Below are 25710 nucleotides of genomic sequence, written 5' to 3'. Positions count from 1 at the left end.
TGTTGAACTACTGAGTTGTGTTACAAGACCATATATAGGCAGTTATGTATACACACACACATATGTAATGTTTGTGTGCAATAAATGCAATTGAATACGGATCTATGACGATCTTGTATGAGTAGAATTACAATGTAGCTTATACACTATATAAATTAGTCTACTACATAGGCATGTCAATTAGGGATAAAGCCCGCGGGCTAGTTTGGCCCGATCCTGAAAAACATCGGGCTCGGTCTTAAATATATATGTCCAGAAAAAACCGGGCCTTTTGGGCTAAGCCCATTCGGGCTAAAGGAATTTTTGGGCTTAGCCCGGTCGGGCTCGGGCCGGTCCGAAAAGCCCTTATACAAATATATTGTGAATTTTTTGAATATTTTAGTTTGATTAAAAGATTTGATTAATGTTATAGTTTTCAAATTTACTTACTAGTCTTACTTATTACTTTTAAAATCTTTATACAAAGCTAAAACTAAATATATATAAGTATCATGATTTTGAAATCATCAAAATATCTATTAAATTTTGACTCTATCTTATACTTTAAAGTATTTTAGTTCCATGTTTTATTGGGTTAAAGTGTAAATAATTTATTTGGATTTTATTTTTTTCTCTTAAATTAAGTTAGTTTTATTGCATATTGATAAGTTGTTTAAAATTTGATGCATTATTTTTATAGTAGACCTTTAAATATAGTTTTTAAAAATTATTATGAACTTAGAAATTGATTTTTTATCGGTAAATAAAGCCCAAAAAAGCCCGAAAAGCTCTGTAGCCCTGTTAGGGCCGGGCCGGGCTTTGAAATATAGGCTCGGAAATTTTTTGGGCCGAACCGGACCGGGCTCACATATATGAAGGCTTTACGGGTTTCGGGTCGGGCCGAGCCGGGCTAGCCCGATTGACATGCCTACTACTACACATGTCCAACGAAATGTATATCTATACAAAAAGGTTAAACTAATTAGCATCAATTTTAGTTTCTAGAATCTTGTAAAGTAAATCGTCATAAACCGTAATGCATGGAAACGACAACTTTATCTAACGTACGTGAGCAATTCTTACATTATTAACATATCTTAAAAAATATGGATGTGATCATCATCTCTTGTATATAAACAAAACGAACATTCTTAAAACACTTTATTTGGTTTTCTAGTCCAGTGATTTCATCTTATTGTTGTCATCATCACTTTTCATATTTTTTCTAGCAAGATGCAAATATCGAAGCTTAATTATAAACATATATATAGATCTTAAAAATGTGTAAATTTAGATGCCGTGATGGTTAGGTTATAGATACGAACATGAAAAGACCCACAACAACCCAACCGTTTTTCTATGGATAAAATTAATTGGGAGGCCAAAAGAAACATACCACTATGCTACTTTTGGTCCCAAATCCAAAATCAAATTTACATACACACACATGATCCTTGAGACACCTATGGAGATCACATCCGCTCTAACCTAACTTAACCGGTTGACGTTTAAGTTTAATTGGTTCTCTTCTAACCGGCTTATTCCTATAATTGATCGAACTTCTGCAAGCATCAGCATGCTCATGCATATATGTGTATAAGTGTATTGAGAGAGAAGAAAGATACTATAATAGGGTTAGAAATACTTTGAACCGACCGGTTACGTAGTGAGTATGGAATGTTTTATATATAAATGGCTTTCAAAATTCGAATAATAGTTGTAGTATAAAGTAGGTAGATCCAAACTCCATTAATATAGCCAACTAATCTGAGATCTTCTTATTTTTTGCGGTAGTGGCCGTGTTTTCATGTGACTGCATATATTGAACATATATATTTTAGTTACGTTGAATCATGAATACTTAAGGCATATATATTGTATCCAAACTATGATTTTTTACTCCATGTTTGGGTGTTATTGGCTAAGAAGGTTGTTTAAGTTCTATCAATGTATATAAACACACAACTCTTTGTACACTAGAGTTGAATTTTAATGAAATTTTATTTTTCCCTTATCGCTCTCTGTTGCACCTTATAGAGAGATCACGGACATTGACGTGCCATATCCCGTAAACCGATTTTGTACGTAAAATTATCCAGTAAACCGATTATCTACTAAACCGTCCATAACCGAAAAGAGCACACCAAAGCCTCAAGGTGGTGGAAATATTATTATTCAAGTTCATAGTAGAGAGTTTAGCTCAAAGTCTCAAAGACAAAAGGAACAAGCACACAAAGCACGACACAAAACTAAAACCACATTCCTCTTATTTTAGATCAAATACTAGAAGCTTCCTTTATTTTTACGATCACATTTTTTCTGAGAATGGTTTCGTGATCTCGACCATCATAGCTCTCCTCATTCCAGCTCCTTGAGAAAATCTTTGTTGTCTACCAGTACCTGTCATTTTAACAACCAAACCTTTCAAACACTTAATCAAAAAATTCCAAGGTTTCATTGTCAGAAGTGGAATCTTATATACCAAAATTGCTAAATCTGCCAAACATTTTTATAGATTACTAACCGTTTTCCAGCCATCTGGATCGAGGAATGAGACAATCTTGGTGCCGATTCCAGGAAGGGGTCCGGCTTCTCTAGTGATCTTTCCTCCTAGCTCTTGGTTGGCTATCTTCACAACTTCACCGCTCTTGTACACATCATCAGTACCTATTGCAATCTGTTTATCACATTAAATCATTTAATTATCAAATGAATGAACACGAACCGGTTTTAAAGACAACCTAAAGCAACAGAGGCATGTCTAGAGCCCATACCTGTGCATACGCATTGCCCTTTGTGTACTCAGTCACATCGTAGTTGTATGTCAGCTCCAAAACTATGGATTCGTATTCTTCAGCATATCCCATCATACCTATGGTGTACTGTTTCATCCAACAAATATAAAACACTCAGATAAATCCAAAAGTAGCTGAAAAAGGTAAAGTATTTGTCTACATTGCATCACTGGTTACTTCACCTTGTATTCAGGTCTCTCAATCTTTCTCAAGAGTCTCATCCCAAGGGCCTGCAGGGAATTAGAAGTGAAGTTTAACACTACTAATGAATATTCAAACATTAAGACAACCTTTTCACTCATTACCTTTTCATAGAATTTGATGGCACGGTCAAGATCACCAACACGAAGCATGACTTGACAGAGTGGTTCAGGAGTTGGACCTCTCTGGATGAGCTCAAAAGTGTAACCATCAGGGTCCTTCACAAACGCAATGATGCTGTTTCCACCTTTGACTGGACCAGGTTCCCTAGTGACATTTCCACCCTTGGCACGGACGTTCTCAACAATTTTGGAAACCTAAAGAAAAGAGGGTTATTCCATGTCTCAGTTCAGGGCTTCACACGCATATGTTGATTCGTGATATCCAAACACAAAGTAGGACGACTTACATCTTGAGTTGAAATGGCAAAATGCCCAAATCCAGTTCCAATATCATATGAGCTAACTCCATAATCTGCAAAACAAAGAAATGAATATGAATCAATGAAAAAAGCACATAAGTTGATATTTGAAAGCTATAAATATGAATCAATGCTAACAGGGAACAGAGAGTGAAAGAGGCCATACTATATGTCAGCTCCACAACAAAGTTAGATGTTTCGGGTCCGAATCCCATAAAAGCATTAGAATACTTCTCCTCAGGGATATCTCTTTTCCTCAACAGCTTCATACCAAAGCAGTCAGTGTAAAACCTGGTGAGAAATAAAGAACATCATCAAATCCTGTCACATCAAAATGAAGATCACAAGGGTATCAGGGTGGAAGGGGATAGAGACATACTGGATGGTGCGATCAAGATCACCAACGCGGTAGACAGCATGGAGAAAACGACGGTTGTCCTTCTTAGGCCAATCCAACAAGTCAGAAGCCTCAGCCATGTTTCTAAAAACAAAACTTGATTCAGCTGCTATCATGGAAACAAAGTGAACACTACAAATCGAGATAAAACAGTGACACAGCCTCAACATGGAGGCGCAAGGAATCTCATTCATTTTTCCCTAATGCTCTCTCCTGATATAAATTTAGTGAACGAACACCGTTAAATCCTATAAAACAAATCACTAATCTCAACACCATATGCATTTGCAACCCAAAAAGGTCTCAAATTTACATAAACCCCAATATCATTAATCTCAACACCACATGATTCACCAAAACATGCATATTATAACTACTCTATAGCACCCATTGAAATGTGAGCAAGAATCGACTAACACGAATCACACTATTTTTTTATTTCTCAATGATCATCGTAACACAAAAATCAATCAAAAACAACACTTTGATTCACGAATCCTACTCAAAATCAGATCCGGATAACACCGGATTGATAGAACGAAATGGATCAATGGAATCGAAGAAACAGATTTCAAAATCACAAAACTTTTGAACGCGATTAGAGGAGAGGACATGATTATCGAAATGTTAGATCATCATCTGCAAACAACAAAAACAAGAATCTCACCTCACCTGCGAAGAAGATGTACGGAACGAAAAAACTAAACCACTCGATTCACTGAAATGTTTAGGCAAAGATCGTCACTTTAAATAGAGTTTGAAGGTGATGACTGATGACACAACACAGCAGAGAGAAATAAAATAGAGTTTAATAGCAGGTTGCTGATAATGTTTCTGCTACTGCCTGTGATATAGTGCGATGATCACGGACGCATTACAACCGATGGATGAATGCATTATTGTGAAAAGATCGTGAGCGACCGTTATGGTTAAAATCTAACAGCCCTGTTATAGCACGACGCGTGGCCTCGTGAAACAGGTGTTTTTAAAACGTTGCTCTGTTACTACTAGTCCACTAGACAGTGTTGATGACACCACAGACTCAGCATAGAGATGGAATCAAGTTCAAGTAGAATCGTGTTTCATGTGATCTTTGAAAGGCATTTTTGCCAAGAGCCACGCAAAAAAAAAGAAAAAAAAAAAGAGATATTTTAGAATACCTCATATGTTGTCAAAGCAAGCTTTGTTTTGTTTTAATTTTATCTTTTGTTTTGTCTCTCTCTCTCTGTCTGCCTTGCTCGAGCATCGAACATGTCAAGCGTTGCATCTTTGGTACCGTCGCTGGCCACACGAGCTACGAGAGCAAGGCAACACACACGCAAAACTTAGTTACCCTATCGAGTTAGAAAGCCACGTTATTCTTATACAATTGAATTTTAATAAATTTGATGTCTTTTCTATTTTTAAAAAAAATATAACTGTAGAATTAATCATTGCTAGACACAGCCAAAAAAGTGTCACGGTTCATTGATTTTTTACTTTTTTTTATTTTCAAAAATTCAGAATCTGTTAATAGTATAGTCGTCTTCGTTTCTTTTCATATTGTCTCCAGTCACATTATTGAAAGATTATTATAATTTTCATGATTCAAGGAAATTGAAATATGTAATTTAAGGCCTAAAAGTTATAACGAGGGAATCTTACACTTTTAAACTCTCCATAAATCTTTCCTCTTTCTCTGAGTTTTTGTTTGTTTATCAAAAAAAAAAAAAGTTGCATACGGATTTCTGCGCAGATAGATGTTTGTATGAACAAATATGTTTTTGTCGGGTGCTTATTTTTCTTTCTTCGTCGTTTTCATTGCTCGACCAGAAAACTCTATAAAAGTGTTATATAAAAAAAAGAGACAAATGTATTCATTTTGTCTACATGATTTATCTTTTAGTTTAACATATTTTAGTTGATGCTAAAAGATTTAGCCTAACACGATTGATTAATCTTTTTATACAATTCTGAGGGCTTCATACTTTTTGATAACTTTTCATATAAAACAGTTGAATATTGACGCATGTAAACTAGTTGAGAGTGAGATGATTACTTGATTAGCATATACTTGATAAGTATATAACTCATGATCTTATGAAGTCATAATATTATTTTCATTCTCACATCTAATTTAAAGTTTTTTTCCACGTTCATTCAATATTTCTTCTTGAAACATCTATTTAGTTATTTAATTTGCTGAGATGAGAAAAATGTGTCATCAACAAATAAATAAAATGGACCACCGTCTTCTAAGCTATTCAACCAAAGCATGGGTTGTCATCTTGTACTGTATTCCAATGTTGTCTTAACTTGTAATTCAATGTTTTTGATGGATATATCTCAATGACCAAACAAATAATTACATAGAGAAAACTCCTAAACATCACTTATATAATATATACTAAAGGGCATTGTTATTTTCTTTCACTTACCACATGAGGTCAACACCAACATTTCAAGCCAATACTAAAACCAAAATAGTTAATAATGACGAATGAAAATTAACCTTTTTATGATTATAAAAGTTTGAGAGGTATTGTGTACATACAACTACAAACAATAAACAAACAATTCATCTTGCTTTTTACAAAATTTGTGGGAGCTATATGCCTATATATATATATATATATATATATATTTTAAGTATTAAAATGGACCAAAATCTTTAAAAGATTACATAAGTGATGTCTAGCTGGTGGTGCTTTATCAGAACTCAAGGGTATTACAGTAATTTCATATTTGGTCTGAGGCAAAAAACCAGTTGTGTGGGGAGGAGCGAGCAGAGTCGGTTCACGTGGAAGCTCAGAGACATAAATCTTTCTTTCGTCCCTAAAACCCCTTAATATGTTGTCTAATCTCTCTTCTTCTTCTTCTTCTTCTCCGTTTCTCTTTAGGTTATTATCTCAACCGTACATCAATAAATCTCTAGGAAGATAATGCAAGAACCTTTAGCTGACTCTGAATCTGAAGGGGAAGAGTTGTTGCGCAATAACTTCAAGCTCCTCTTCAATGGCTGTCACTAACATGGTTTCCACCGTTCCTGTTCTCTTCTTTCTCCTCTTCACTCTTCTTTTGATTTCTTGTAAGTTTCCTAAAACTCACACATTGCAGTTCTAATTCCCCCAAATTGACGAACTTTATGTACTTTTAAAATAAAGAATGTTTTTTTTTTCTGCTTTCTATTGAGTTAACACTTGGCTAAAGATTGCTTTTTTTCTTTCTTTCGAATCCAAATCTAGACAAAACACTTTTTTTAACTGATTTCTAAGTTTTTAGCTAGAAATCATTGCCAAGTTTCGATTTTTAACTAGCTTCTTGCTTTTCTATATGCAGCGAGTTCGTCGTCTTTATCTCACGATATTAAGGTTCAGGAACAAGACAAAGATCCATTTGTTGGATTCAACATCGGCACAGATGTCTCTAATATGCTCTCGCCGACGGAACTGGTCAAATTCTTACAAACTCAGAAAGTGAATCACGTCCGTTTATACGATGCTGATCCGGAATTGCTCAAAGCTTTTGCTAAAACCAAGATACGGGTCATAATCAGTGTACCAAACAATCAGCTTCTCGCAATTGGATCCTCCAACAGTACTGCTGCTTCGTGGATTGGTCGGAATGTGGTTGCTTATTACCCTGAGACCTTAATCACATCCATTTCTGTTGGAGATGAGGTTTTAACTACTGTGCCTTCTTCGGCTCCTTTGTTGTTACCTGCAATTGAGTCTTTATACAATGCTCTTGTTGCTTCCAATCTCCACACTCAAATCAAGGTCTCTACGCCTCACGCAGCTTCCATCATGCTCGATACTTTCCCGCCTTCTCAAGCTTACTTTAACCAGACTTGGCATTCGATTATGGTTCCATTGCTTCAGTTCTTGTCGAAAACGGGTTCTCCTTTGATGATGAATCTGTATCCTTACTATGTCTATATGCAGAACAAAGGCGTGGTTCCGCTTGATAACTGTTTGTTCGAGCCCTTGACACCGTCTAAAGAAATGGTTGATCCCAATACTTTGTTGCATTACACTAATGTGCTTGATGCTATGGTGGATGCTGCTTATGTCTCCATGAAAAACTTGAATGTGTCTGATGTAGTTGTGCTTGTGACCGAGAGCGGTTGGCCTTCAGAAGGTGATTCGAAAGAGCCATATGCTACTATCGATAATGCTGATACATACAACTCCAATTTGATCAAGCATATATTCGATAGAACCGGGACTCCTATGCATCCTGAGATGACCCCAAGTGTCTACATTTATGAGCTGTTTAACGAGGATTTGAGGTCTCCTCCTGTTAGTGAAGCTAGCTGGGGATTATTCTACGGGAACTCTACACCGGTTTATTTGCTTCATGTATCTGGAAGTGGAACATTCTTAGCAAATGATACAACAAACCAGACTTACTGCATTGCTATGGATGGTGTGGATGCTAAGACCCTTCAAGCTGCATTGGATTGGGCTTGTGGACCCGGGAGATCTAATTGTAGTGAGATTCAACCTGGAGAGAGTTGTTATCAGCCGAATAACGTGAAGGGCCATGCTTCATTTGCCTTTAATAGTTATTACCAGAAGGAAGGAAGAGCTTCTGGTTCATGTGACTTCAAAGGTGTGGCAATGATCACTACTACAGACCCAAGTAAGCTTATTCCTTCTTCTTTTCAGTGTTTGGAGATCTTATAATAATAGACTTACGACAATCAAGAAACCCCATCTGAGTTGGTGAGAGTTTAGATCCTAAGTTGGAAAAGTCTGTAGGAGCTGGTCTTGTGCCAGAATAGAGTCTTAGTAATTTCTCATATGCTAAAACCTGTGTGACTTTGAAGCTTTTCCTTCCTCGGTTTGGTTCCTAATCACTGTATGCATATAACATGTCCTAGACCAGTGTTAACCAAACTTTGCATCCATACATAGAAGCTAGTCCTCAAAGAAAGGTTCTTGTGCTCTTGATTCTCTAAATTTGTTTGGAAATCACCTTCAGTAAAAGCGTGTTCTTTTTCTTGGAAATCTCAAGATATCTACTACAACCATACGGTCTTAGAAAACGCCTATGCCTTCTTGTACCTTCTCATCCCTATTCAACTCTTATCAACTTTATGTTTATCATTTGGTTCATAAGCAGGCTATAACAGTTTTTTTTGTCAAGATCATATCCTTGTTGTGTAAAATTGTAAATGTTATTAACTAGATTTAAAGTCTGTCTCCTCTATCACGTCTTTCACTATAAAAGGTTCTAAATCAGAAAGCTGCATATGTTTTCAGGTCATGGAAGCTGCATTTTCCCGGGAAGGTATGAAAGTGTTTTTTGTGTGTATAACAACTCCCTTTGAAAACACATTATCTATACTTCTACTATACGTGATACATTTATAAAGCTTCCGTTAATCAATGAGATATTTTGCAGCAAGAAAGTCGGAAATAGGACACAGACAGTGGTGAATTCAACTCAAGTGGCCGCAGGTGAAACCACCTCAAGGAGTCTCTCAAGAGGCTTCTACGTCAGTATCATGATTCTTGTAACATCTTCTATTTTGTTTCCCTTCTGGTGATTTATCATTTTTCCACGGTGAGTGACAAGTCTTTAACTCTGATGAATCCCCCACTTTAATCCCATGACGGGAAATGGACTCAGTTTGAGTCACTCAGAGAACTCCATTGCCATACTACCAAACCAGGTCACAGTGGCAACACCACTGGCCTATGAAGGTGTCGGCAGAGTTACAATTTTAGGACTTAAAACACTCTATTATATTGTAATTTTGTAATTTGTTGTTTTATTTGTTAGACCATTTTAGTCTCTTGTATTCTTGTTTGTGGGAATAAAATTTTTGTATAAAACCTGTCTTCCTTGAATGTTATTGACATTGTTACATGCTGTGTCTTCCCCTTTCAAATTACGGCTCGATTCGGTTAGTTTCGGTTTAATTACGGTTCACCTTTTAAACTTTGAATTTGAGAATCATTTGCTTGTAGCCGTTAAATGGAACCTAAGCGACAAAAAGCGTAATCGGAAATGTGGAATTAGGGTAAATGTTAAAAACCCAAATTTTCAGAATCCTCACAACTCTTGCAATGTCGTCATCGTCTCCCTCGTCATCTTGGTCCTGCAACAAATGTACTTTCCTCAATTCGCCATCTCAGAAACTCAATTGCGTGATCTGTTTGACTCCCGCTTCTATCCCTTCTCCGTCTCCTTCTCTCTCTGTCTCCACGAACGATGAAGCAAAGTGGGCTTGCAAGGCCTGTACTTTTCTGAACACGTACAAGAACTCAATCTGCGACGTCTGTGGAACGCGATCCCCCACGTCTTCTCTACTGGGCTTCGACGAACTGACTGATTCGGGTCTCGATAGTAATAACCCTGATTCCTCCGTCGGCTCTGTTTTTTTCCCTCTTCGGCGGTGTAACAACAAGCGTAAGGCTATGGATGATGACGTCGTTGAGATTGGTAGTGGTTCTGTTGTTCCTGGTATTATGAAGAAAAACAAAGAAATTGAAAGCAAAGGTCAGTTTTTTACTACTCCCTAAGGTTTTAGATCTTTTGGTATTCCCGGATTAGTTGATAGCTCTTAATTTAGATTATCAGTTACTGTGTGATGTTGTGTTTCATCAAAACTTGGCTTCATATTGGTTTTTGTTTGCTACTAACTTGTGTGAGGTTTTAGGTTTCTACTCGTTCAGCTTGATGATATATAAATGTTAATGGTTGCTTTCTATTGTTCCTCAGTGTAGAAGTCTTTACTTTTTTTTGTCAATTTTTCATTGTAGGGGGGGACCTAGGGGTAGCTTCTGATTCAGGAACATCTCTATCTTGTTTGAAGATCTTAACCTACAATGTTTGGTTCCGTGAAGACCTTGAGTTGAAACCAAGAATGAGAGCTATCGGTCACCTTATTCAGCTTCATTCTCCTCATCTCATATGTTTTCAGGTCATTATTTACATTTACCACAGAGTGATGTCTTCTGCAAAATTTAGAAGCAGTTTAGTTTTTTCTGACACACGGTTTTTTGTGATATCTTCTAGGAAGTAACTCCTGAGATATATAATATTTTCCGCAAGTCGAACTGGTGGAAAGAGTATTCTTGTTCTGTCTCAGTTGATGTGGCAGATTCGAGAGGCTACTACTGCATGCTGGTAAAGACTCTGCACGATTGTATTAGGTTCTTAGCGTCTAAATTTGGATAATTCCTGTGATTTTGTAACTGACCCTTATGAGTTACTTGCAGTTGAGCAAGTTAGGGGTAAAATCATTCAGCAGCAAAAGCTTTGGGAACTCGATGATGGGAAGAGGACTATCTATCGCAGAAGTTGAAGTTCCAGGGAGAAAGCCACTTGTTTTTGCAACTAGCCATCTCGAGAGTCCATGTCCAGGTCCTCCAAAATGGGACCAAATGTTCAGTCGAGAACGTGTTGAACAAGCCAACGAGGCAATCGAGATTCTCAGTGCTAATACCAATGTGGTATTCGGGGGAGACATGAACTGGGACGACAAGCTAGATGGTAAATTTCCTTTGGCAGACAAATGGGTCGATGTTTGGGAGGTTTTGAAACCAGGTGATTTGGGTTTTACATACGACACAAAAGCAAACCCAATGTTGTCCGGAAATAGAGCATTACAGAAACGGTTGGACCGGATTTTCTGTCGTCTGGATGATTACAAGCTTGGTGGAATCGAGATGGTTGGGAAAGAGGCTATTCCTGGTTTATCATATGTGAAAGAGAAGAAAGTGAGGGGTGACATCAAGGAGTTAGAGCTTCCGGTGTTGCCTAGCGATCATTTCGGTCTGCTTGTAACTCTTTCACCAAAATGAGTTCAGACTATACCGAGCTCGAAGTTCCTTTTCTCTAGTGGAAGTTTTTATTACTAGGTTAAAAACTTTAGGGAATCTCCAAAATCTGTGCGTAGGGTTTATCCCTTTCAAACTGATGATAATCAGTATTTTGGTTTTAGTTTTGTATTTTTTGGTTTGGGGATGTCCTTGTTTCCTGATTGGAACTGAACGATCAGTCTTATTGTTTAACACTGTCCCACCTTTTGTAATTAAGATTAGCAAACTAATCACAAACCAAGATGATCGTTAAGAACCAGAGATATTATGGTATCAGAGGGTTGACAACCAAGTTATTCACTAATATTAACGGAGAAAACCTCTTTAATGTACAAAACATGTTCTTAACAAAAGCTAGATCAACTGTTTCTGTCTCAGCAATGAAGAGTTTGAAGCTAAACTTCTAAGATGAGAAAATGGAGAAAGAAGAGTCTTGCGGTATACCAAAGCCACGAACCTTGTTCTTCTGTTTGGGTATATTCACATGGTTCTGCAAAGAACGGTAACATGAAATCAATTGGAGATTTGCTTGGTTATCTGACTAGATCCATTGGATAACACCCGAGGATACGGATGAAACTTGCGAATTCCTGCAAAACCAAAAGGTAAGATCTTTAGAACTGGTGAGCTTTAAGACCAGCTATAAAAGCAAATGGGGTTTCGAGGACTGGGACCTGTAGATGGCCAAGAGCGTGCTGAGCACGTGTTTCAGCCATGGAAGCTTCAAAATCAATATAGAATAAGTAATCAAAGTACCTGTCATCATCACAAAACAATTACTCAACTACTTCTCAAAAAGTATGTGTGAATGTTTGTGTGTTAGAAAGCTACTTACTTAGCGCTTCCATTGTTAGAACCATCAACTACTCTTAACGGTCTTCTTCTCTGCGGACGACTTTCTATCTTAAAGAGAGCAACAACTACGTCATATATTCCTGTATTCTGAATAAGTTACTGATTCTAGTGTCCAACTTTTCATTGGAGCTTACCTTAGATAAATTAATGCTTCTTAAAGCAAAAACAGCCAAAGCCTTGAACAGCACACCAGGACCTTCTTCTAAAGAGAACACGATACTTGTCTGAGAGAAACAAAAGAGCATTACTACTGGGAACTTTTAAGTTTTTGCCGATTTAATTAGTATATAAATATGAGATCACCTTATATGGTCGATCTGTTCTTGGAATCATAGGCTCTCTCGCGAGTATCAGAAAGCGGGTCACATTGTTAGCATCATCCTGAAAACCGTCAAAAGAAGAAAATATCAACATAAAGATTATGGATAATCAATATGTTTGATCACATTCCTTCTATGTCATAAATCATTCCATTTTTTACCCAATGATGAGCAGCTCAATATGTTTATATATATCCATAGGAAACAAATTTATCAATAAAATAGAGGGAGACAAGTTACTTGTATGTTCTCGGCAAGAATATCCAGACCATATATATTTGCAGCCCGTACACTTGCGATTGCTCCCACATCGCTTTTACCGCTTGAAGAAACAGTCTGAAGAAACGCTTGATGGTTAATTTTTCACCGTGGTAAAAACTAAGTGAATACTCGTTATCTCAGAGATGTCACCTGAGCAGCAGTGGCAGTGTCTTTTGCTGAAATTCTCTGGATGCCTAAACTGTTAAGTGAATTCACACATTGATCAAGCGCCTGGAGAAAAAAGAAAAAATGATAAATCATACTCGAAATCAGTAAACTTAGAAGCGAGTCTGAAGGCAATGGGTGCAGAAGAACCTGAGGATGGCTTAGAACACATTTAACATCTTCTTTTTTGACACCAGGCACTCCTAAGAGACAATGATTCACAGGCAATTGGACTTCTTGGACAATGTGAAGCCTATGACGAAGAAGCAAATCATAATTACGGTGGATGCTACCACCTACAGAATTCTCGATTGGTAATACTGCTTTGTCCACCAGCCACAGCTCAACAGCCTAAGAATCAATCATACGCAAACATAGTCAAGCACCATACTTTTCTGTGGGTATGAATATATTAGAAGTTACAGATAAATTAAAACCTGGAACGCAGCTTCAAACTGTTCACATGGCACGGTTTCACAATTTGGATATGCTTTTAGTGCTGCTGTCTCACTATATGCACCTGGTATGCCCTGCAATTGTAGAGTGTATGTGAACACAAGCAACTTAAAGAACGAGAAACACAAATTTGCAATTAGGAAAGGAATTAATACTTCACCTGAAATGAAATCCGCACTTTTGAATCATTGCCGGCAGAAGAGTAAAGACTGTTTGCAGTGAGCGGTTCTGTATTCAAATTTTGGATGTTAGGGCTTGCAATGGGAAGATATTAAAAAGTAATGAGATCGATAATAACAAAGATATGACAGACAATGCATTGGATGTGGTACATTACTGTTCATTAACAACATTATAAAAAGCAAGCTTCTTCTCACTCAAATAGATCGAGAACACGTGTCTCTATGGCATGATACAAATGAAAGTGATTGATCCCTTTATGAGTGAGACTACATGACAAGCAAGACTGAATCTCAAAACATCAAATGCAGCTACTATTATGGAAAAAGGAAACCAGTATTAACAAAACATATCGTGCAGATCGATACACGTGTAGTAAGCCCTATGTTGTGATGCAAATGAAAATGATTGGTCCATTTATGAGATTACATGACAAGAATGGACAAATCTGAAACGTCAAATGCAGGTACTAATATGGAAAAAGTACTTAGTATTAACGAAACATATCGAGTACGTCTATTTCCAAAAACTATACGTAGCCCTATATTATGATGCAAATGACAATAATTGATCAACCTATGAGACAACACAACAAGAAAGATCGAATTTCAAACATCAATGCAGCTACGAATATGGAAAAATATTAGTATTAACAAAATATTTCCAGTAATTTCATTTCCAAAACAGACTGCAATACGTGTAGCAAACCCTATGCTGCGATGCAAAGGACAATGATTGATCTATCTACCTATGAGACTACATAACAAGAAAGGTCGAATTTGAAACATCAAATGCAGATACTAATATGGAAAAAGAAACCAGTAATAACAAACATATCGTGTACTTCACATTCAATGCAGATTGATACACTTGTAGGAATCAAGAATCTAGTATTAACAAAACATATCTAGTACTCCACTTTCAATAACAGTGTTATAACTCAAGTATCTTAGATCAGTTCATATATAGCAAAGCCCTGTGTTGCAATGATATTGATCCATTACACGACAAGAAAGATCGAATCTTAACATCAAGTGCAGCTACGAATATGGATACTTAACAGAAGGAATCAAATGTCAAAGACATTTACCATCATTGGAATCAAGAACGGGACATAGGCGACAAACATTAGTAATGTCAAGACATAATTTCAGGGTAGCTGCAACAGCCTAAACAACTCTTAAATCCAGCAATCTATAGACCAAACGTACAGAGTACTTTAATGGAATTGTATGCATAATTGCACATATAACAGAAACAAGTAACGATGCAAGGACATGATCATTGTTATCTCTTGAGACGTAGTCTAGGCTATTGGTAAGAATGCGAAACAACATTTCTGAGCATGCTTTCTCATCCTACTTCAACAAAGGATCCTACAAAATCAAATTCAGCTAAAAACATCCCCTAAAGATTTACAATTTCGAATTTTCGATGATCGCATCACACATAACAACCCAATCAGCATTTCCACAAAACAACATGTTCGGGATGAAACTGGGAGGGTGAAGGAGACGACTCACTAGGAAGCATACTCAAGTCTCGATGAAAAGTAACCGATTCAGCCTCCCGAGTCAGACCCATTTCATCAGAGGACTTTTTGAGCTCACGGCCATACGGAATATCGCTTTCAATGGCAGTGACAGCTCTCTGAGAAGCTGAAGAAGAGCACTCCCAGAGGCAGAAACGACGGCGTCTAGCTTCGAATTCGGAGAGACCCACAAGAGGAGAACGATGAGACGTTTGGGGAGAAACCCAAATGGGAAAACACCTCAGAGCCATAGGCAAAAGGAGAGATTTTTTTTCGACAGAGGACTAAATCGAGAGCAATGTGAAAGAGAGATATAGAGGAATTAGGTCAACAGAAGTCGCAATGGGCAAATGGGTTTGGTAGGAAAGAATGGAGAGTCATGGAGATAACGTCAAGTCACAACAAAAAAGAAAAAAGTCTGGATTTTGTTTTCTGGAAGGTCTTTCAAAAGAAGAGCAAACTCTGAATACTCCTCTCAGACGGAAAGGTCCACACTTGCAAGACGTTTACTTACACACACATACACATACGTTTTTCATTTTGTTTTTTAAATTAAATTAAATAATTCGCCGACAAAAAGGAAATAGATTTTTTTCTTTTCTTTTCTTTCTGTCAACAATAAATAGTTTTGATGACACATTGACAATTGGTTGAAAAGTAAATGGAGCACTTTAATGTGACTTAATTAAAAGGATTTGTGCAAAAAGAGTTGCTAAACTTTTTCAAACCTTAATAAGAAAAGTTCTTCTTTTTTTTGGGTAAGTTTAATAAGAAAAGTTTTGTGGTATAATTAGAATTTATTTTAGAGTATGGTATTTAAATATTTAATTAAAATATTCTCTAGATTAATTGTTTGATGAATGGGAATCAATAGTAAAGATTGAAAAAGAATTAGCTCTAATATTATTTTCAGTTTTTCACTAAAACTAAAAGGGTGTTATTGGTTTGTGAATTTTATATGAATATATTACCCTATCAGAAAGAGGGAACACTCTAATAAAATAAACTCGGCTTCGTTAATTCGCGAGCCAGAGATTAGACTAGTCGTCGAACGGTGAAGTTTGAAAGATGTACGAAGCGGCGAACGTCTCTGACGATGCAGATCGTACGGCATTCCGGCGAGCTGAGAAAAAATACAAACTTTACTATGAACAGGATTCTAAATTCTCTAGAAAGTAAGCCAAACTTCTAAATCCTAATCTTCGACTTCACTTGCGTTTGTTTGTATCACCATTCCACTTATATATTCCACTCTTGAACTCTCAGGAAGAAGCTCCCAAAGCCGATTGATTTGTCTGAATTGCTTGATTTCGATTTGATTCTAAAAGATTTCAACAAAACTAGTGTTTTGCCTGACGGAATTAGGGTTGTCGAAGTTGATTCTTCCCCTGTGTTCTGCATCGAGAATCGACCCGGTAAGTAAAAATCCCCTCTTTTCATATCTCCTGTGTCAAATTAGGATCCAGAGACTCAGTTTTTTTGAACAAATTAGCCTAAACTTATGAAAGTGAGAAATATTATCATTATACAGGTTTTTACTTTATCCCTGGTGCATTGAGCTTGGAGGAGCAATGCAAATGGATCAAAGAGAGCTTGACGAATTTTCCGCAGCCTCCTAATAGAACAAACCACAATGCTATCTATGGTCCTATTGCTGATTTGTTTGATTCAGCTAAACAAAACAAGGTATTGGTTCAAGAGGATCTTACCGACAACAGATGGAAGTTTTATGAAGAAGAAGGTATTGCAAAAGCAAAACAAGGAAGTTGCAAATCAGTTTCTGCTTCAGTTCTTTTGAGGAAGCTTCGTTGGAGCACCCTTGGTCTACAGTTTGATTGGTCCAAGGTCTAAAACTTGAACTTGTTTTGATGAGTTTTGGCAACCTAGTGTGCAGTCTGAATGAATGCTGAGACTTTTCTCTTCCTTTTTTTCCAGCGTAACTATGATGTTGCTCTCCCTCATAACGACATCCCTGATGCACTCTGTCAATTAGCTAAGAAACACGCCGCCATTGCGATGCCTGCCGGGGAGGAATTTCGTCCAGAGGGTGCAATTGTAAACTATTTTGGCTTAGGTAGAGTTACCTTAACCTGTGTATTTCTTGCTTTGGAAATGGTAAATCTTTAATAGATGTTGAACTTTGAATATCTTGTAACTCATTCTTTAGGTGATACCCTTGGAGGCCACCTTGATGACATGGAAGCTGACTGGAGTAAACCCATAGTAAGCATGAGGTATCTCTTTGCCTCCTGTCTCAGAAAAACGTAAATATCATACATATTTTGAAGCACGATAGTGAGTTCTTTTCCTTACGCAGCCTGGGATGTAAAGCTATTTTCCTCTTAGGCGGAAAATCGAAAGAGGATCCTCCTCATGCTATGTATCTCAGAAGTGGAGATGTTGTACTAATGGCTGGAGATGCCAGAGAATGCTATCACGGTAACCTGCTTCACTTTATATAGTCTTTTTGACACTCGGAATTCGAGATATACTCGATCGCAGAAAGAACCCAGGTTGCTCATATACTATCTTTGACTTTGAAATTGTTAATATACAGCTTGGTTTGAGATAGATCTGTTGATTATGCAGGCGTACCCCGTATCTTTACGGACGAAGAGAATGCAGAAATTGGCGTGCTTGAATCAGAGTTGTCCCGTGAAAGTGGAAATTTTTTCGCTGAATACATTAAAACTTCGAGGATCAATATAAACATCAGGCAAGTTTTTTGAGTTCCCTGAATGCTCCTGGTGTCTATATAAGCATCTGTATTAGCATGGAGCGAGAAGATTCTAGAAGCATCCCCTTGTTATGTTGCACTATTTTGGTTACTTATGTCCTTAGGATCATAGAATCTCTTGATTATGTAAGATATGACCGAAACTGGGGTACGGTTCATACACAAGCAGATTAGTTTCTGCTGAAATTTTGAGGTTATAGACTGTTATTGTCTTATTGAGAACAATTGTATAATTAATTACAAAAAGGGAACATCATTTTTCAGATAGCATACATATTCGTATATTGTAGTTTTGGAAATCCAAGGAAACTCACTTAGGTGGCTACAAACTAACGCCTAGGTGGTTTGATAGACGAGGTAGGTATACTCTGTTCGTCTCTGAAGAAGTTTTGCGGATCCACGGCAGTTTTCACTTTCACCAACCGATCGAAATTCTCACCGAAATACATCCTCCCATAAACCTCTGCCTCTCTGTAACTGTTTGGGCCATGGCTATTAACTCCAATATCCAGATCCCTGTAATTAATATACGTGTGTCTAGGGTTCTTGGTCACATAAGGAGCCATGTAGCTATAGAAGGTTCTCGCCTTCTGCAAGAAACTGCTTTCCGCCTCTGTTCCCGGATCTTTCCAGTTCATCGAATGCTGGATTTTGTAAAGCTTGTTCCTGTGCGGGAATGGAGTCTTTGTCGGAGCCACCTCGGTCATTATCCCTCCGTAAGGATTAAACACTAAACCGATCTTCCCAACTTCAATCATTTTCTTGAACAAGAAATCTAACCCTTCTTTGGTGATCTCCTTGTCGACAAAATCGGATTTCCGTTTCAAGAAATATGCTGAATCGGGGTTCCGATCCAGTAGAATCTCGGGTTTAATCTGTGTGGCGTTGTCATTGTTTGCCCACCACATCACCGACTGTATCCACGTCATCTCTGTGCAATTCTCCTTCTTCAAACCAAGCTCCGGGAAATCTTTGGTCAGCGTAGACATAACAGTGTCTCTGTTACCCAAGAACAGAGCCACAACAGATGCTCGAACAGTTTGGATATTATTCCGAGTCACCGGCTGTAACAATAGCCTCATGAATAGACCAGGATCAGTCTTGGGAGCAACGAACTGCCATTTATGGACCATGTCAACAGCATTCTCGTCCAAGTTTTTCTCTACTCTGAAAACAGTTACGGTCGGTGGGACAGGGACAAGCTTGATCCTGAAAGCTAAGATCACACCGAAGCTCGCACCACCTCCGCCGTTAATCGCCCAAAACAGATCTTCTCCCATTCCTTTCCGGTCAAGAACCCGTCCATTAACATCTACGATTTTTGCGTCGGTAACGTAATCAACTGACAAGCCGTACTTTCTGATCATGTTTCCATAACCACCACCGCTAATGTGACCTCCGGCTCCGACCGTGGGACAAACTCCAGCAGGGAAGCCGTGACTTTTGGTTTTTTCCCAAATCATGTAATAAACCTCACCGAGTGTAGCACCAGCTCCGACCCATGCGGATGCGCTGGCAGCGTCCACGGTGATGTTACGCAGATTGGACATGTCGAGGACGAAGAAAGGAACGTTAGAGACGTAGGAAACGCCTTCGTAGTCATGGCCACCACTTCGAGTTCTCAGCTGGATGTTTAGGGATTTCGTGCAGACGACGGCAGCTTGGACGTGGCTCTCAGAACGCGCCGCGATTACGATGGCGGGTTTTGGAGTTGTTGTGACGTTGAAACGCGAGTTTCGGATGTAAGCGCGCAGGACGGGGGTGAAAGCTGCAGCGGTTTTTGGTAAAACAACGTCGGACAATGAGTTAGGAGGAGCGCTTGTTTGGTTTGTGAAACATTGGAGAAAGTTTTGGTAGATTGTTTCAGGAGGAGGTTCGACGGCAAGACAAGTGGAGACAAATAAGAAGAGAATTAAACAAAAGATCTTCATTTTTTTTTGTTTTGCTTTGCTAATTGAATTTTTCTGTAGTATAAATAGTATAGTAAATGGGAGGGTCGTCTTTTAAATTTCTGTTGTGATTCTTATCTTTGGCCATTTTTAGGATTTGTTATATTTGGTCAAAGTTATTCTTGTTTCTTTGGCTATTCAAGATTGTAATATAATCAAGTTAACTATAGAAAGAGCACAAAACTTTTAGAAGGTATTGCGAGAAAGAGATTAAAGAAGAGGTATTGTCTAATTAGGTTAGCGTTGGGAAGAGAATAGAGACAAGTTTTACTTTCACCCTTCATTTATTTTTTATAAGTTCAATTTTCTACTGAAAGCTTGAGAATTAAAAAAAAAAAGTTACAGAGCCAAATTGGTCTATTTGAAGGAAATGAAATGAATCAGAGTTAGCCCTGAACTTGAATTCTAGAACCAACTAAATCTTGGTTGACCAAAACAAAAGAACCAACTAACTCTTGGAAGACCAAAAAAAGAACCAACCAACTCTTACAATTATGTCATGTTTGATGCTTCTTATGTTTGCCATAAACGAGAGAGAGAGAGGGGTGGGCTTGCATGCATACTTGTAGCAGTTGCGATAAAGGCGATGATTTGGTTCCATACTTCCATCCATCTAGAGGTTGTACGTAGTTAAATTCTATAGTGGCATATGCCAAAGCAAAGAGTGTTTGCCGGAATGACTGACTCTATTCTATTAGTCATGACATAGTTTATCAAGGCCAAAACTTCTCAATAAAATCTCTACTTGTAGAAGATTATACGAAACGACGACATGTTCTCTTCATGCAGTTAAATTAATGTTTCCGAAAGTTTTTTTTTAATTTTGAGAGCCAGAGTAGCACCAACATATATGATACTCTTTCTCAAAATCATTTGAAATGTTGTTGAAGGATTTTGCAAACAAATTAATGAGAAAAATACGTATCACTGATTTAACGTAAAACATGTATCAACGATACGTGTTTTCTTACCATTAAGTAAAATAAATTCAAGCAACAAGAAACGTATTTGTATTAGGTCAAGATAAAACATAACACAAACTGTCTTCTTCAAATCGTTATGAAATTTCTCCCTCTTTGCTTTTATTATAAGAAAAGAAAAGAGTGATTTCTTACATGAAGTGAATAATAAGTTTCTTAATTACAACTATTATCAAATCAGTGATTTGAACAAGCTTTATATATGAAATACTGGACAACAAGATAATTAGAAGATGATATAATAGCATGGATCCCTAGCTACCAATCAAGCACCTTGCGTACACCATAAACCATAGTAATGTGATAGATCCCATCCTCTCGAGCAATGTAACTGTAGTAGGTTCCGTGAGGCTTTCTATTGTCTTGAACATAGGCATCGAAGGTCCTGTGTACCTTGTAATCAGGTCCTTTAGACAACGTACACCAGTAAAGTGTTCCCCCCAGAAACTTATCGTGGAAACTAAACGACCAATCGTGTACAGGACCCATATATTTTTCATGAACGTCCTTGTCTCCAGATTTACAACGCACCTTTAGCCATTTGTTGTGTGAAAGGTCGTTCCTGAAATACAACGTCGTCAGTTTCCCTTTGAACGGGTTTTTTGAGTATGCATTGTCAATCATGCAAAGAGCTAAAACAACTAGAAAGAATAATATTGTAATGTTTTTCATTTTTTTAATTCTCTCTAGATTGTTTTAAGCTGATTAACTTGATGAATGATGAATCTTCTTGTGTTTTCTATACTACTATATATATATAATTAAAACGTAGCTATCCTTTTTACAGTTATTATTAGAATATTGATTATCAAAGCGTTTTTGAAAACGTTCGTTACATGGTGGATTGGATGGTGGAGAACCATATATGGTTTAGATCCGGTTTAGTTTGGTCCGGTTTGTATTATTAAAACCAGTGTTGTGTTAATTTCAATTTTAAATCTATATAGGAACCTAACCAGACAATTCATACAAATCGAGTCTCTCCGTTCATCTCCGGTGGTAAGTTTCTCATCTTTCTCTCTTCTCTCCGGCGGTTTTTGGGGATGATTTTGTTGGATTCTTCTGCCTTAAAATTGGTCTAAATATTCAAATTTTCTTCAAACAGGTGATTTATCTATGCCGTGAATGGTATATATTGTTCACTTCCAACTTGGGTTCGCGAGAAAAATCGTACATTTGCAATTTCGTGCAATTACTATCTCAAAGATGTAATCTTTTTTATGATTTAGCTCCCGTTGCATCTTTTTTGTGTCTTAGATTTTGATTTCTCTCTTCTGTGGTTAGCTTTAGCCTTAACGAATTCAGAATTTCGAGGTTTAGGTTTCTTATTTCTAAAGATCTGTACTTTTGCTGGGCACTTGTTTGACTTGAAATCTCATATAATCTCGTATTGATTGATACTTGGTTTGGGCTTTTTTTTTTTGTAGGGGATTGATCAAATGGATAACATTGTGGATTCATTGAACAAAGCTTACGAGAAGTTTGTTCTTGCTTCAGCTAGTGTTCTTGAGTCTAAAGAGAGTGCAGGAGGGCAAAAAGCTTCTCTCACTGATGCTGCGTTGGAGAATTTCAAGGAGAAATGGGAACTGTTCCGTGTGGCTTGTGATCAAGCAGAGGAGTTTGTGGAGTCAGTGAAGCAGAGGATTGGATCTGAGTGTTTAGTTGATGAGGCTACTGGTTTAACTACTGCATCAGGTAACTCAGGAGGCCAAGCAGCGGCAGCTACTGGTGCTGCGACTAGTCTCCCGCCTATTAGTGCAGTAAGGCTTGAACAGATGAGTAGAGCTGTTCGATGGCTTGTTCTTGAGCTACAACGTGGGTCTGGTGTAGCTCCTGGATCTTTGCAGTCCTCCTCTACTGGGTTTGATACTAGATTCGCTGAAGACTCGGCTCAATAGTGTGTCTGCCTACACAAACCTTTTGAACTTGGAAATACACTACAACCGCAGCAGCTTCATAACTCCTGAGGAAGAGTGGCCTAATCAGTGTTATCTTCTGTTATTAGATGTGACTGAACCAAGCAAGAAGCAACAATTGGGTTTTGATTTTATAGGACTTTTGACTGTTACTCGTATTCTGCATTTAGTTCTGAATTTCAAGTAAAGAGGCTGGTTTTTACCTTTTAGTTGTTGTTCTGATTCTTCATATTGTATGTTATTGTTTCTCTTGTTTCAAAAATAAAAACAAAAATGCTAATTTTGATCTGATACATTAAGGGTTTTGTATTAACCATGATTATCAGGAGTTTATAACCCCCAAGGAATATGTATGATTTTGATAGCTATATAATTCACAGCAAAACCATAAAACGAAAACAAACAATAAAGTTGTCTCATTCATAACAAAACCGTGACGAGAAAAGGTTAGAAACACTTAACTTGATAGAGTTTTTGAACTCCAGACGTCTCAGACTCTCACGATACAGCGTTCGTTTAGTTTGCATACTACTAGGTGATTATTTTGCTAAAACCTTAGCAAAATATCACAATAATCGGATTCTGAGATCTGGGTCTAGCTAGACTCTAAAAAGGTTTCTCTTTTATCTCATGTCAAATAAGGAGTTTTGGCTTTTAAGATAGTTCGATTGGGTTATTCGGAGTTTGGTTTCAAAACGTCCCCAACGCACGCAGCAAACACCTTCCTTATTTACGGGTGCGTCTTTGTCTTCTCCTCGATCTGTCTTTGTGTCTTTTGTTAATCCTGTCTCTGCTAATTGTCTGCTTCTATTATGTGCGCTACTGTAAATTCGGTTTGTTTTCCTGAATTTTCAGATATATGGATTTGAATCAATCTATGCTGCTCCTGAGTTCTTGGATTGGTCAAGTGAGTTTTTAGTTCCTTATTGGTGATATAATCATTACGAGGCTTTACTTCATTAATGCTTCGAGGCTTATGAAATTTAAGTGATCAAGAGCGGTTTTGTGATGCCTACAGCCTCTTTTATATCATTAGTGCGAGTTGAGATTGTTAATCACGAATTCTGTAATTGTATGTTTATTTGGGTGTTGAATTGTTTTCGTCAGATCGGTGGTTTTGGTCTTGATTTGCTATGGCGTTTCATACACCTTGTTGTGAGCTTATGGTACATTGTCTCTGGCATCATTGAGGCTGTGGAAAGCTATGCTATATCGTTAGGGTTGAATAAAAAGTACAGTTCCATCAATATTGCGAAACTCCGGTGTCTAGCTGTTGTAGTGGATATCGAAGAAGCTCGAGATGTTACCAAGGTTATTGAGCTTTTGCAATGGCTAAGAACCATTGGGGTGAAACAAGTTGGTCTATTTGACTCGCAAGGTACATGCTTTAGCTAATTTTCTTAGTTTTTCGTTTATTAACACAAATATGATTGTTGAAGTTTGCTTCTTTAGGTTTATTAAAGAAATCCAAGGATTTGATTCTTGGAACCATCCCAGGTTCAATGTTGTCAGAGGTATAAGAGTCTTATAGCTTCATTCAGTTTGTTTCTTTGCTCATGAATCACAATCTTTAGCTTCTCTAGCTTGAGATATAAAGGATTTTATAGATAGGAAAAGAAATGTACATATTGATATTACTATCGCGCGAAAGTATCCAAATGATGTCACTTTGATTTTTTCCATGAGCTTCAGAGTTTAATGATTTTTTCCATGAGCTTCAGATTTTAACTTTACCTTCTCAATGTATTTGTTCTTCTTTCCCAGGAGATTGCTGAAAAGGATTTTTCGCCTGACCAAAATCGCTTGGCATTAGAGTTCATTTCATCTTCTGACAATAAAGAAGCTGTTATGAAAGCAGCCAACATACTTCTTCAGAGATACCTGACATCCAGCCATCCCGAGAACGATAAAGGGGAAAACTTTTTTACAGAGACTCATTTGAACGAAGCACTAAGAGTTGTTGGTTTGTGTTGATTATCTCAAATGGAATTCAAGTCTTCCTTGTAGGTTTCTTTCCAAGAATCTAATGATTTAAAATCTGGCAGGTGAGAATGTACATGCACCTGATCTGTTGCTGGTTTATGGACCTATAAGGAGCCACCTCGGTTTTCCTGCTTGGAGACTTCGATACACTGAGATAGTGTATGTGCGTTTTACTCTTTTCTCTTATATCTTTAGAGCTAAGTCTCATAGAGTTTGTCTTTCTTGGTATTTGTTTGTTGACAGACATATGGGATCTTTGAAGTATATGAGATATGGTTCCCTTTTGAAGGCAATTCACAAGTTCACAGGTGTACACCAAAACTATGGTAAGCCTTTCATCTCCTACTATTTCACATGTGTGCACGTGCACAAGTATATATAGAGTGACAGAGTGACTGACAACAGAAGATCAGTTCACAGTTCTCTAGACACTAAAGTCTAAAATTTCTACCTTTAAGCGGACTGTGTCACCATTTTGTCTTTTGAATCTTTCTCTGTACTCATAAAGTATTCTGTTTTGTTTAACTGGGATGTTTTCGGTTTTTCTTGACAGGAACTTAATGGTGATGAGAGAGCAGAGTTTCAGAGATCAATTTTTGGTTTGTAATCCACACAGTTACCGTTAGTGAATTTGAAAGCTCATAAAGTATTGATTCAGTGCTGCAGTTGTTGCCAATTTGTTCACATTGTGTTCCTACAGTTCTATGTAACATACACTCAGTACCCCAAACAATATATGCCTTGGCATTGTATAGGATTAAGTTTTCAAC

At 37.5% G+C, this 25710-nt stretch overlaps 9 protein-coding genes across 14 annotated transcripts; 5 read left to right on the top strand and 4 right to left on the bottom strand.

The window, feature by feature from the left end:
- Positions 1 to 2105: 2105 nt before the first annotated feature.
- LOC17897507 (lactoylglutathione lyase GLX1) lies at positions 2106 to 4575 on the bottom strand. 3 transcript variants are annotated; one of them, XM_006304018.2, is made up of 9 exons: positions 4466 to 4575; positions 3776 to 3877; positions 3563 to 3687; positions 3385 to 3449; positions 3080 to 3292; positions 2957 to 3004; positions 2754 to 2861; positions 2504 to 2656; positions 2106 to 2379 (listed from the first exon to the last, which is right to left on the bottom strand). In XM_006304018.2, exons 2-9 carry the CDS (start codon positions 3871 to 3873, stop codon positions 2338 to 2340), a joined length of 852 nt encoding a protein of 283 aa, XP_006304080.1. In that variant the 5' UTR covers positions 3874 to 3877; positions 4466 to 4575; the 3' UTR covers positions 2106 to 2337. The 3 variants fall into 3 exon arrangements, with proteins under 3 accessions (XP_006304080.1, XP_023632555.1, XP_023632554.1); XM_023776787.1 differs by having other exon boundaries at positions 4461 to 4573; XM_023776786.1 differs by lacking the exon at positions 4466 to 4575 and having other exon boundaries at positions 3776 to 4002.
- Positions 4576 to 6453: 1878 nt separating this feature from the next.
- On the top strand, positions 6454 to 9647 carry LOC111832635 (glucan endo-1,3-beta-glucosidase 1). Its single transcript, XM_023790145.1, has 4 exons — positions 6454 to 6860; positions 7112 to 8416; positions 9040 to 9067; positions 9182 to 9647. Exons 1-4 carry the CDS (start codon positions 6788 to 6790, stop codon positions 9324 to 9326), a joined length of 1551 nt encoding a protein of 516 aa, XP_023645913.1. The 5' UTR covers positions 6454 to 6787; the 3' UTR covers positions 9327 to 9647.
- A 133-nt stretch (positions 9648 to 9780) lies between these two features.
- Positions 9781 to 11797, top strand: LOC17898057 (tyrosyl-DNA phosphodiesterase 2). Its single transcript, XM_023790183.1, has 4 exons — positions 9781 to 10282; positions 10546 to 10706; positions 10802 to 10912; positions 11005 to 11797. The coding sequence occupies exons 1-4, from the start codon at positions 9808 to 9810 to the stop codon at positions 11587 to 11589; spliced, it is 1332 nt and encodes a 443-aa protein (XP_023645951.1). The 5' UTR covers positions 9781 to 9807; the 3' UTR covers positions 11590 to 11797.
- A 91-nt stretch (positions 11798 to 11888) lies between these two features.
- On the bottom strand, positions 11889 to 15858 carry LOC17898053 (arogenate dehydratase/prephenate dehydratase 1, chloroplastic). Its single transcript, XM_023790184.1, has 11 exons — positions 15368 to 15858; positions 13825 to 13892; positions 13646 to 13738; positions 13359 to 13559; positions 13194 to 13274; positions 13023 to 13118; positions 12766 to 12843; positions 12597 to 12686; positions 12443 to 12510; positions 12282 to 12363; positions 11889 to 12197 (listed from the first exon to the last, which is right to left on the bottom strand). Exons 1-11 carry the CDS (start codon positions 15624 to 15626, stop codon positions 12141 to 12143), a joined length of 1173 nt encoding a protein of 390 aa, XP_023645952.1. The 5' UTR covers positions 15627 to 15858; the 3' UTR covers positions 11889 to 12140.
- A 538-nt stretch (positions 15859 to 16396) lies between these two features.
- On the top strand, positions 16397 to 18377 carry LOC17900271 (alpha-ketoglutarate-dependent dioxygenase alkB). Its single transcript, XM_006305190.2, has 7 exons — positions 16397 to 16550; positions 16642 to 16790; positions 16907 to 17220; positions 17311 to 17449; positions 17543 to 17609; positions 17693 to 17814; positions 17965 to 18377. The coding sequence occupies exons 1-7, from the start codon at positions 16444 to 16446 to the stop codon at positions 18102 to 18104; spliced, it is 1038 nt and encodes a 345-aa protein (XP_006305252.1). The 5' UTR covers positions 16397 to 16443; the 3' UTR covers positions 18105 to 18377.
- Positions 18378 to 18418: 41 nt separating this feature from the next.
- Positions 18419 to 20145, bottom strand: LOC17900050 (berberine bridge enzyme-like 2). Its single transcript, XM_006304882.2, has one exon. The coding sequence runs from the start codon at positions 20041 to 20043 to the stop codon at positions 18442 to 18444; it is 1602 nt and encodes a 533-aa protein (XP_006304944.1). The 5' UTR covers positions 20044 to 20145; the 3' UTR covers positions 18419 to 18441.
- A 1025-nt stretch (positions 20146 to 21170) lies between these two features.
- LOC17898569 (S-protein homolog 21) lies at positions 21171 to 21746 on the bottom strand. Its single transcript, XM_006304895.2, has one exon. The coding sequence runs from the start codon at positions 21711 to 21713 to the stop codon at positions 21300 to 21302; it is 414 nt and encodes a 137-aa protein (XP_006304957.1). The 5' UTR covers positions 21714 to 21746; the 3' UTR covers positions 21171 to 21299.
- A 257-nt stretch (positions 21747 to 22003) lies between these two features.
- On the top strand, positions 22004 to 23276 carry LOC17900748 (mediator of RNA polymerase II transcription subunit 32). 4 transcript variants are annotated; one of them, XM_023789402.1, is made up of 3 exons: positions 22014 to 22040; positions 22147 to 22249; positions 22469 to 23276. In XM_023789402.1, exon 3 carries the CDS (start codon positions 22481 to 22483, stop codon positions 22937 to 22939), a length of 459 nt encoding a protein of 152 aa, XP_023645170.1. In that variant the 5' UTR covers positions 22014 to 22040; positions 22147 to 22249; positions 22469 to 22480; the 3' UTR covers positions 22940 to 23276. The 4 variants fall into 4 exon arrangements, with proteins under 4 accessions (XP_006305711.2, XP_023645170.1, XP_023645171.1 ...); XM_006305649.2 differs by lacking the exon at positions 22147 to 22249 and having other exon boundaries at positions 22004 to 22040; XM_023789403.1 differs by lacking the exons at positions 22014 to 22040; positions 22147 to 22249 and adding an exon at positions 22055 to 22146.
- Positions 23277 to 23413: 137 nt separating this feature from the next.
- LOC17899188 (dehydrodolichyl diphosphate synthase complex subunit nus1) lies at positions 23414 to 25578 on the top strand. The gene is made up of 8 exons (XM_006304712.2): positions 23414 to 23693; positions 23813 to 23864; positions 24065 to 24335; positions 24410 to 24471; positions 24722 to 24920; positions 25003 to 25099; positions 25184 to 25266; positions 25494 to 25578. The coding sequence occupies exons 2-8, from the start codon at positions 23817 to 23819 to the stop codon at positions 25499 to 25501; spliced, it is 768 nt and encodes a 255-aa protein (XP_006304774.1). The 5' UTR covers positions 23414 to 23693; positions 23813 to 23816; the 3' UTR covers positions 25502 to 25578.
- The last annotated feature ends 132 nt before the right edge of the window (positions 25579 to 25710 follow it).

Source organism: Capsella rubella, unplaced genomic scaffold, assembly GCF_000375325.1.
Source record: "Capsella rubella cultivar Monte Gargano unplaced genomic scaffold, Caprub1_0 scaffold_1, whole genome shotgun sequence".
NCBI lineage: Eukaryota > Viridiplantae > Streptophyta > Magnoliopsida > Brassicales > Brassicaceae > Capsella > Capsella rubella.
Note: the sequence above shows the minus strand (reverse complement) of the source record. Positions and strands in the feature narration are given on the sequence as shown.

Excerpts from the sequence above, each read along its gene's own strand:
- LOC17898057 (XM_023790183.1), top strand. The coding sequence starts at position 9,808 with ATGTTAAAAACCCAAATTTTCAGAATCCTCACAACTCTTGCAATGTCG. Across the intron at positions 10,283-10,545 it reads CAAAGAAATTGAAAGCAAAG|GGGGGGACCTAGGGGTAGCT; the intron begins GTCAGTTTTTTA and ends TTTTCATTGTAG. Across the intron at positions 10,707-10,801 it reads CTCATCTCATATGTTTTCAG|GAAGTAACTCCTGAGATATA; the intron begins GTCATTATTTAC and ends GATATCTTCTAG.
- LOC111832635 (XM_023790145.1), top strand. The coding sequence starts at position 6,788 with ATGGCTGTCACTAACATGGTTTCCACCGTTCCTGTTCTCTTCTTTCTC. Across the intron at positions 8,417-9,039 it reads GATCACTACTACAGACCCAA|GTCATGGAAGCTGCATTTTC; the intron begins GTAAGCTTATTC and ends ATATGTTTTCAG. Across the intron at positions 9,068-9,181 it reads AGCTGCATTTTCCCGGGAAG|CAAGAAAGTCGGAAATAGGA; the intron begins GTATGAAAGTGT and ends GATATTTTGCAG.
- LOC17898053 (XM_023790184.1), bottom strand. The coding sequence starts at position 15,626 with ATGGCTCTGAGGTGTTTTCCCATTTGGGTTTCTCCCCAAACGTCTCAT. Across the intron at positions 12,511-12,596 it reads GAAGCATTAATTTATCTAAG|ATAGAAAGTCGTCCGCAGAG; the intron begins GTAAGCTCCAAT and ends GCTCTCTTTAAG. Across the intron at positions 12,198-12,281 it reads ACGCTCTTGGCCATCTACAG|GAATTCGCAAGTTTCATCCG; the intron begins GTCCCAGTCCTC and ends TTGGTTTTGCAG.
- LOC17897507 (XM_023776786.1), bottom strand. The coding sequence starts at position 3,987 with ATGAATGAGATTCCTTGCGCCTCCATGTTGAGGCTGTGTCACTGTTTT. Across the intron at positions 3,293-3,384 it reads TTGCCATTTCAACTCAAGAT|GTTTCCAAAATTGTTGAGAA; the intron begins GTAAGTCGTCCT and ends TCTTTTCTTTAG. Across the intron at positions 2,657-2,753 it reads AGGGCAATGCGTATGCACAG|ATTGCAATAGGTACTGATGA; the intron begins GTATGGGCTCTA and ends TGTGATAAACAG.
- LOC17899188 (XM_006304712.2), top strand. The coding sequence starts at position 23,817 with ATGGATTTGAATCAATCTATGCTGCTCCTGAGTTCTTGGATTGGTCAA. Across the intron at positions 24,336-24,409 it reads TGGTCTATTTGACTCGCAAG|GTTTATTAAAGAAATCCAAG; the intron begins GTACATGCTTTA and ends TTGCTTCTTTAG. Across the intron at positions 24,921-25,002 it reads CGAAGCACTAAGAGTTGTTG|GTGAGAATGTACATGCACCT; the intron begins GTTTGTGTTGAT and ends AAAATCTGGCAG.
- LOC17900050 (XM_006304882.2), bottom strand. The coding sequence starts at position 20,043 with ATGAAGATCTTTTGTTTAATTCTCTTCTTATTTGTCTCCACTTGTCTT.
- LOC17900271 (XM_006305190.2), top strand. The coding sequence starts at position 16,444 with ATGTACGAAGCGGCGAACGTCTCTGACGATGCAGATCGTACGGCATTC. Across the intron at positions 17,450-17,542 it reads TGTAAACTATTTTGGCTTAG|GTGATACCCTTGGAGGCCAC; the intron begins GTAGAGTTACCT and ends CTCATTCTTTAG. Across the intron at positions 17,610-17,692 it reads AAACCCATAGTAAGCATGAG|CCTGGGATGTAAAGCTATTT; the intron begins GTATCTCTTTGC and ends TTCCTTACGCAG.
- LOC17898569 (XM_006304895.2), bottom strand. The coding sequence starts at position 21,713 with ATGAAAAACATTACAATATTATTCTTTCTAGTTGTTTTAGCTCTTTGC.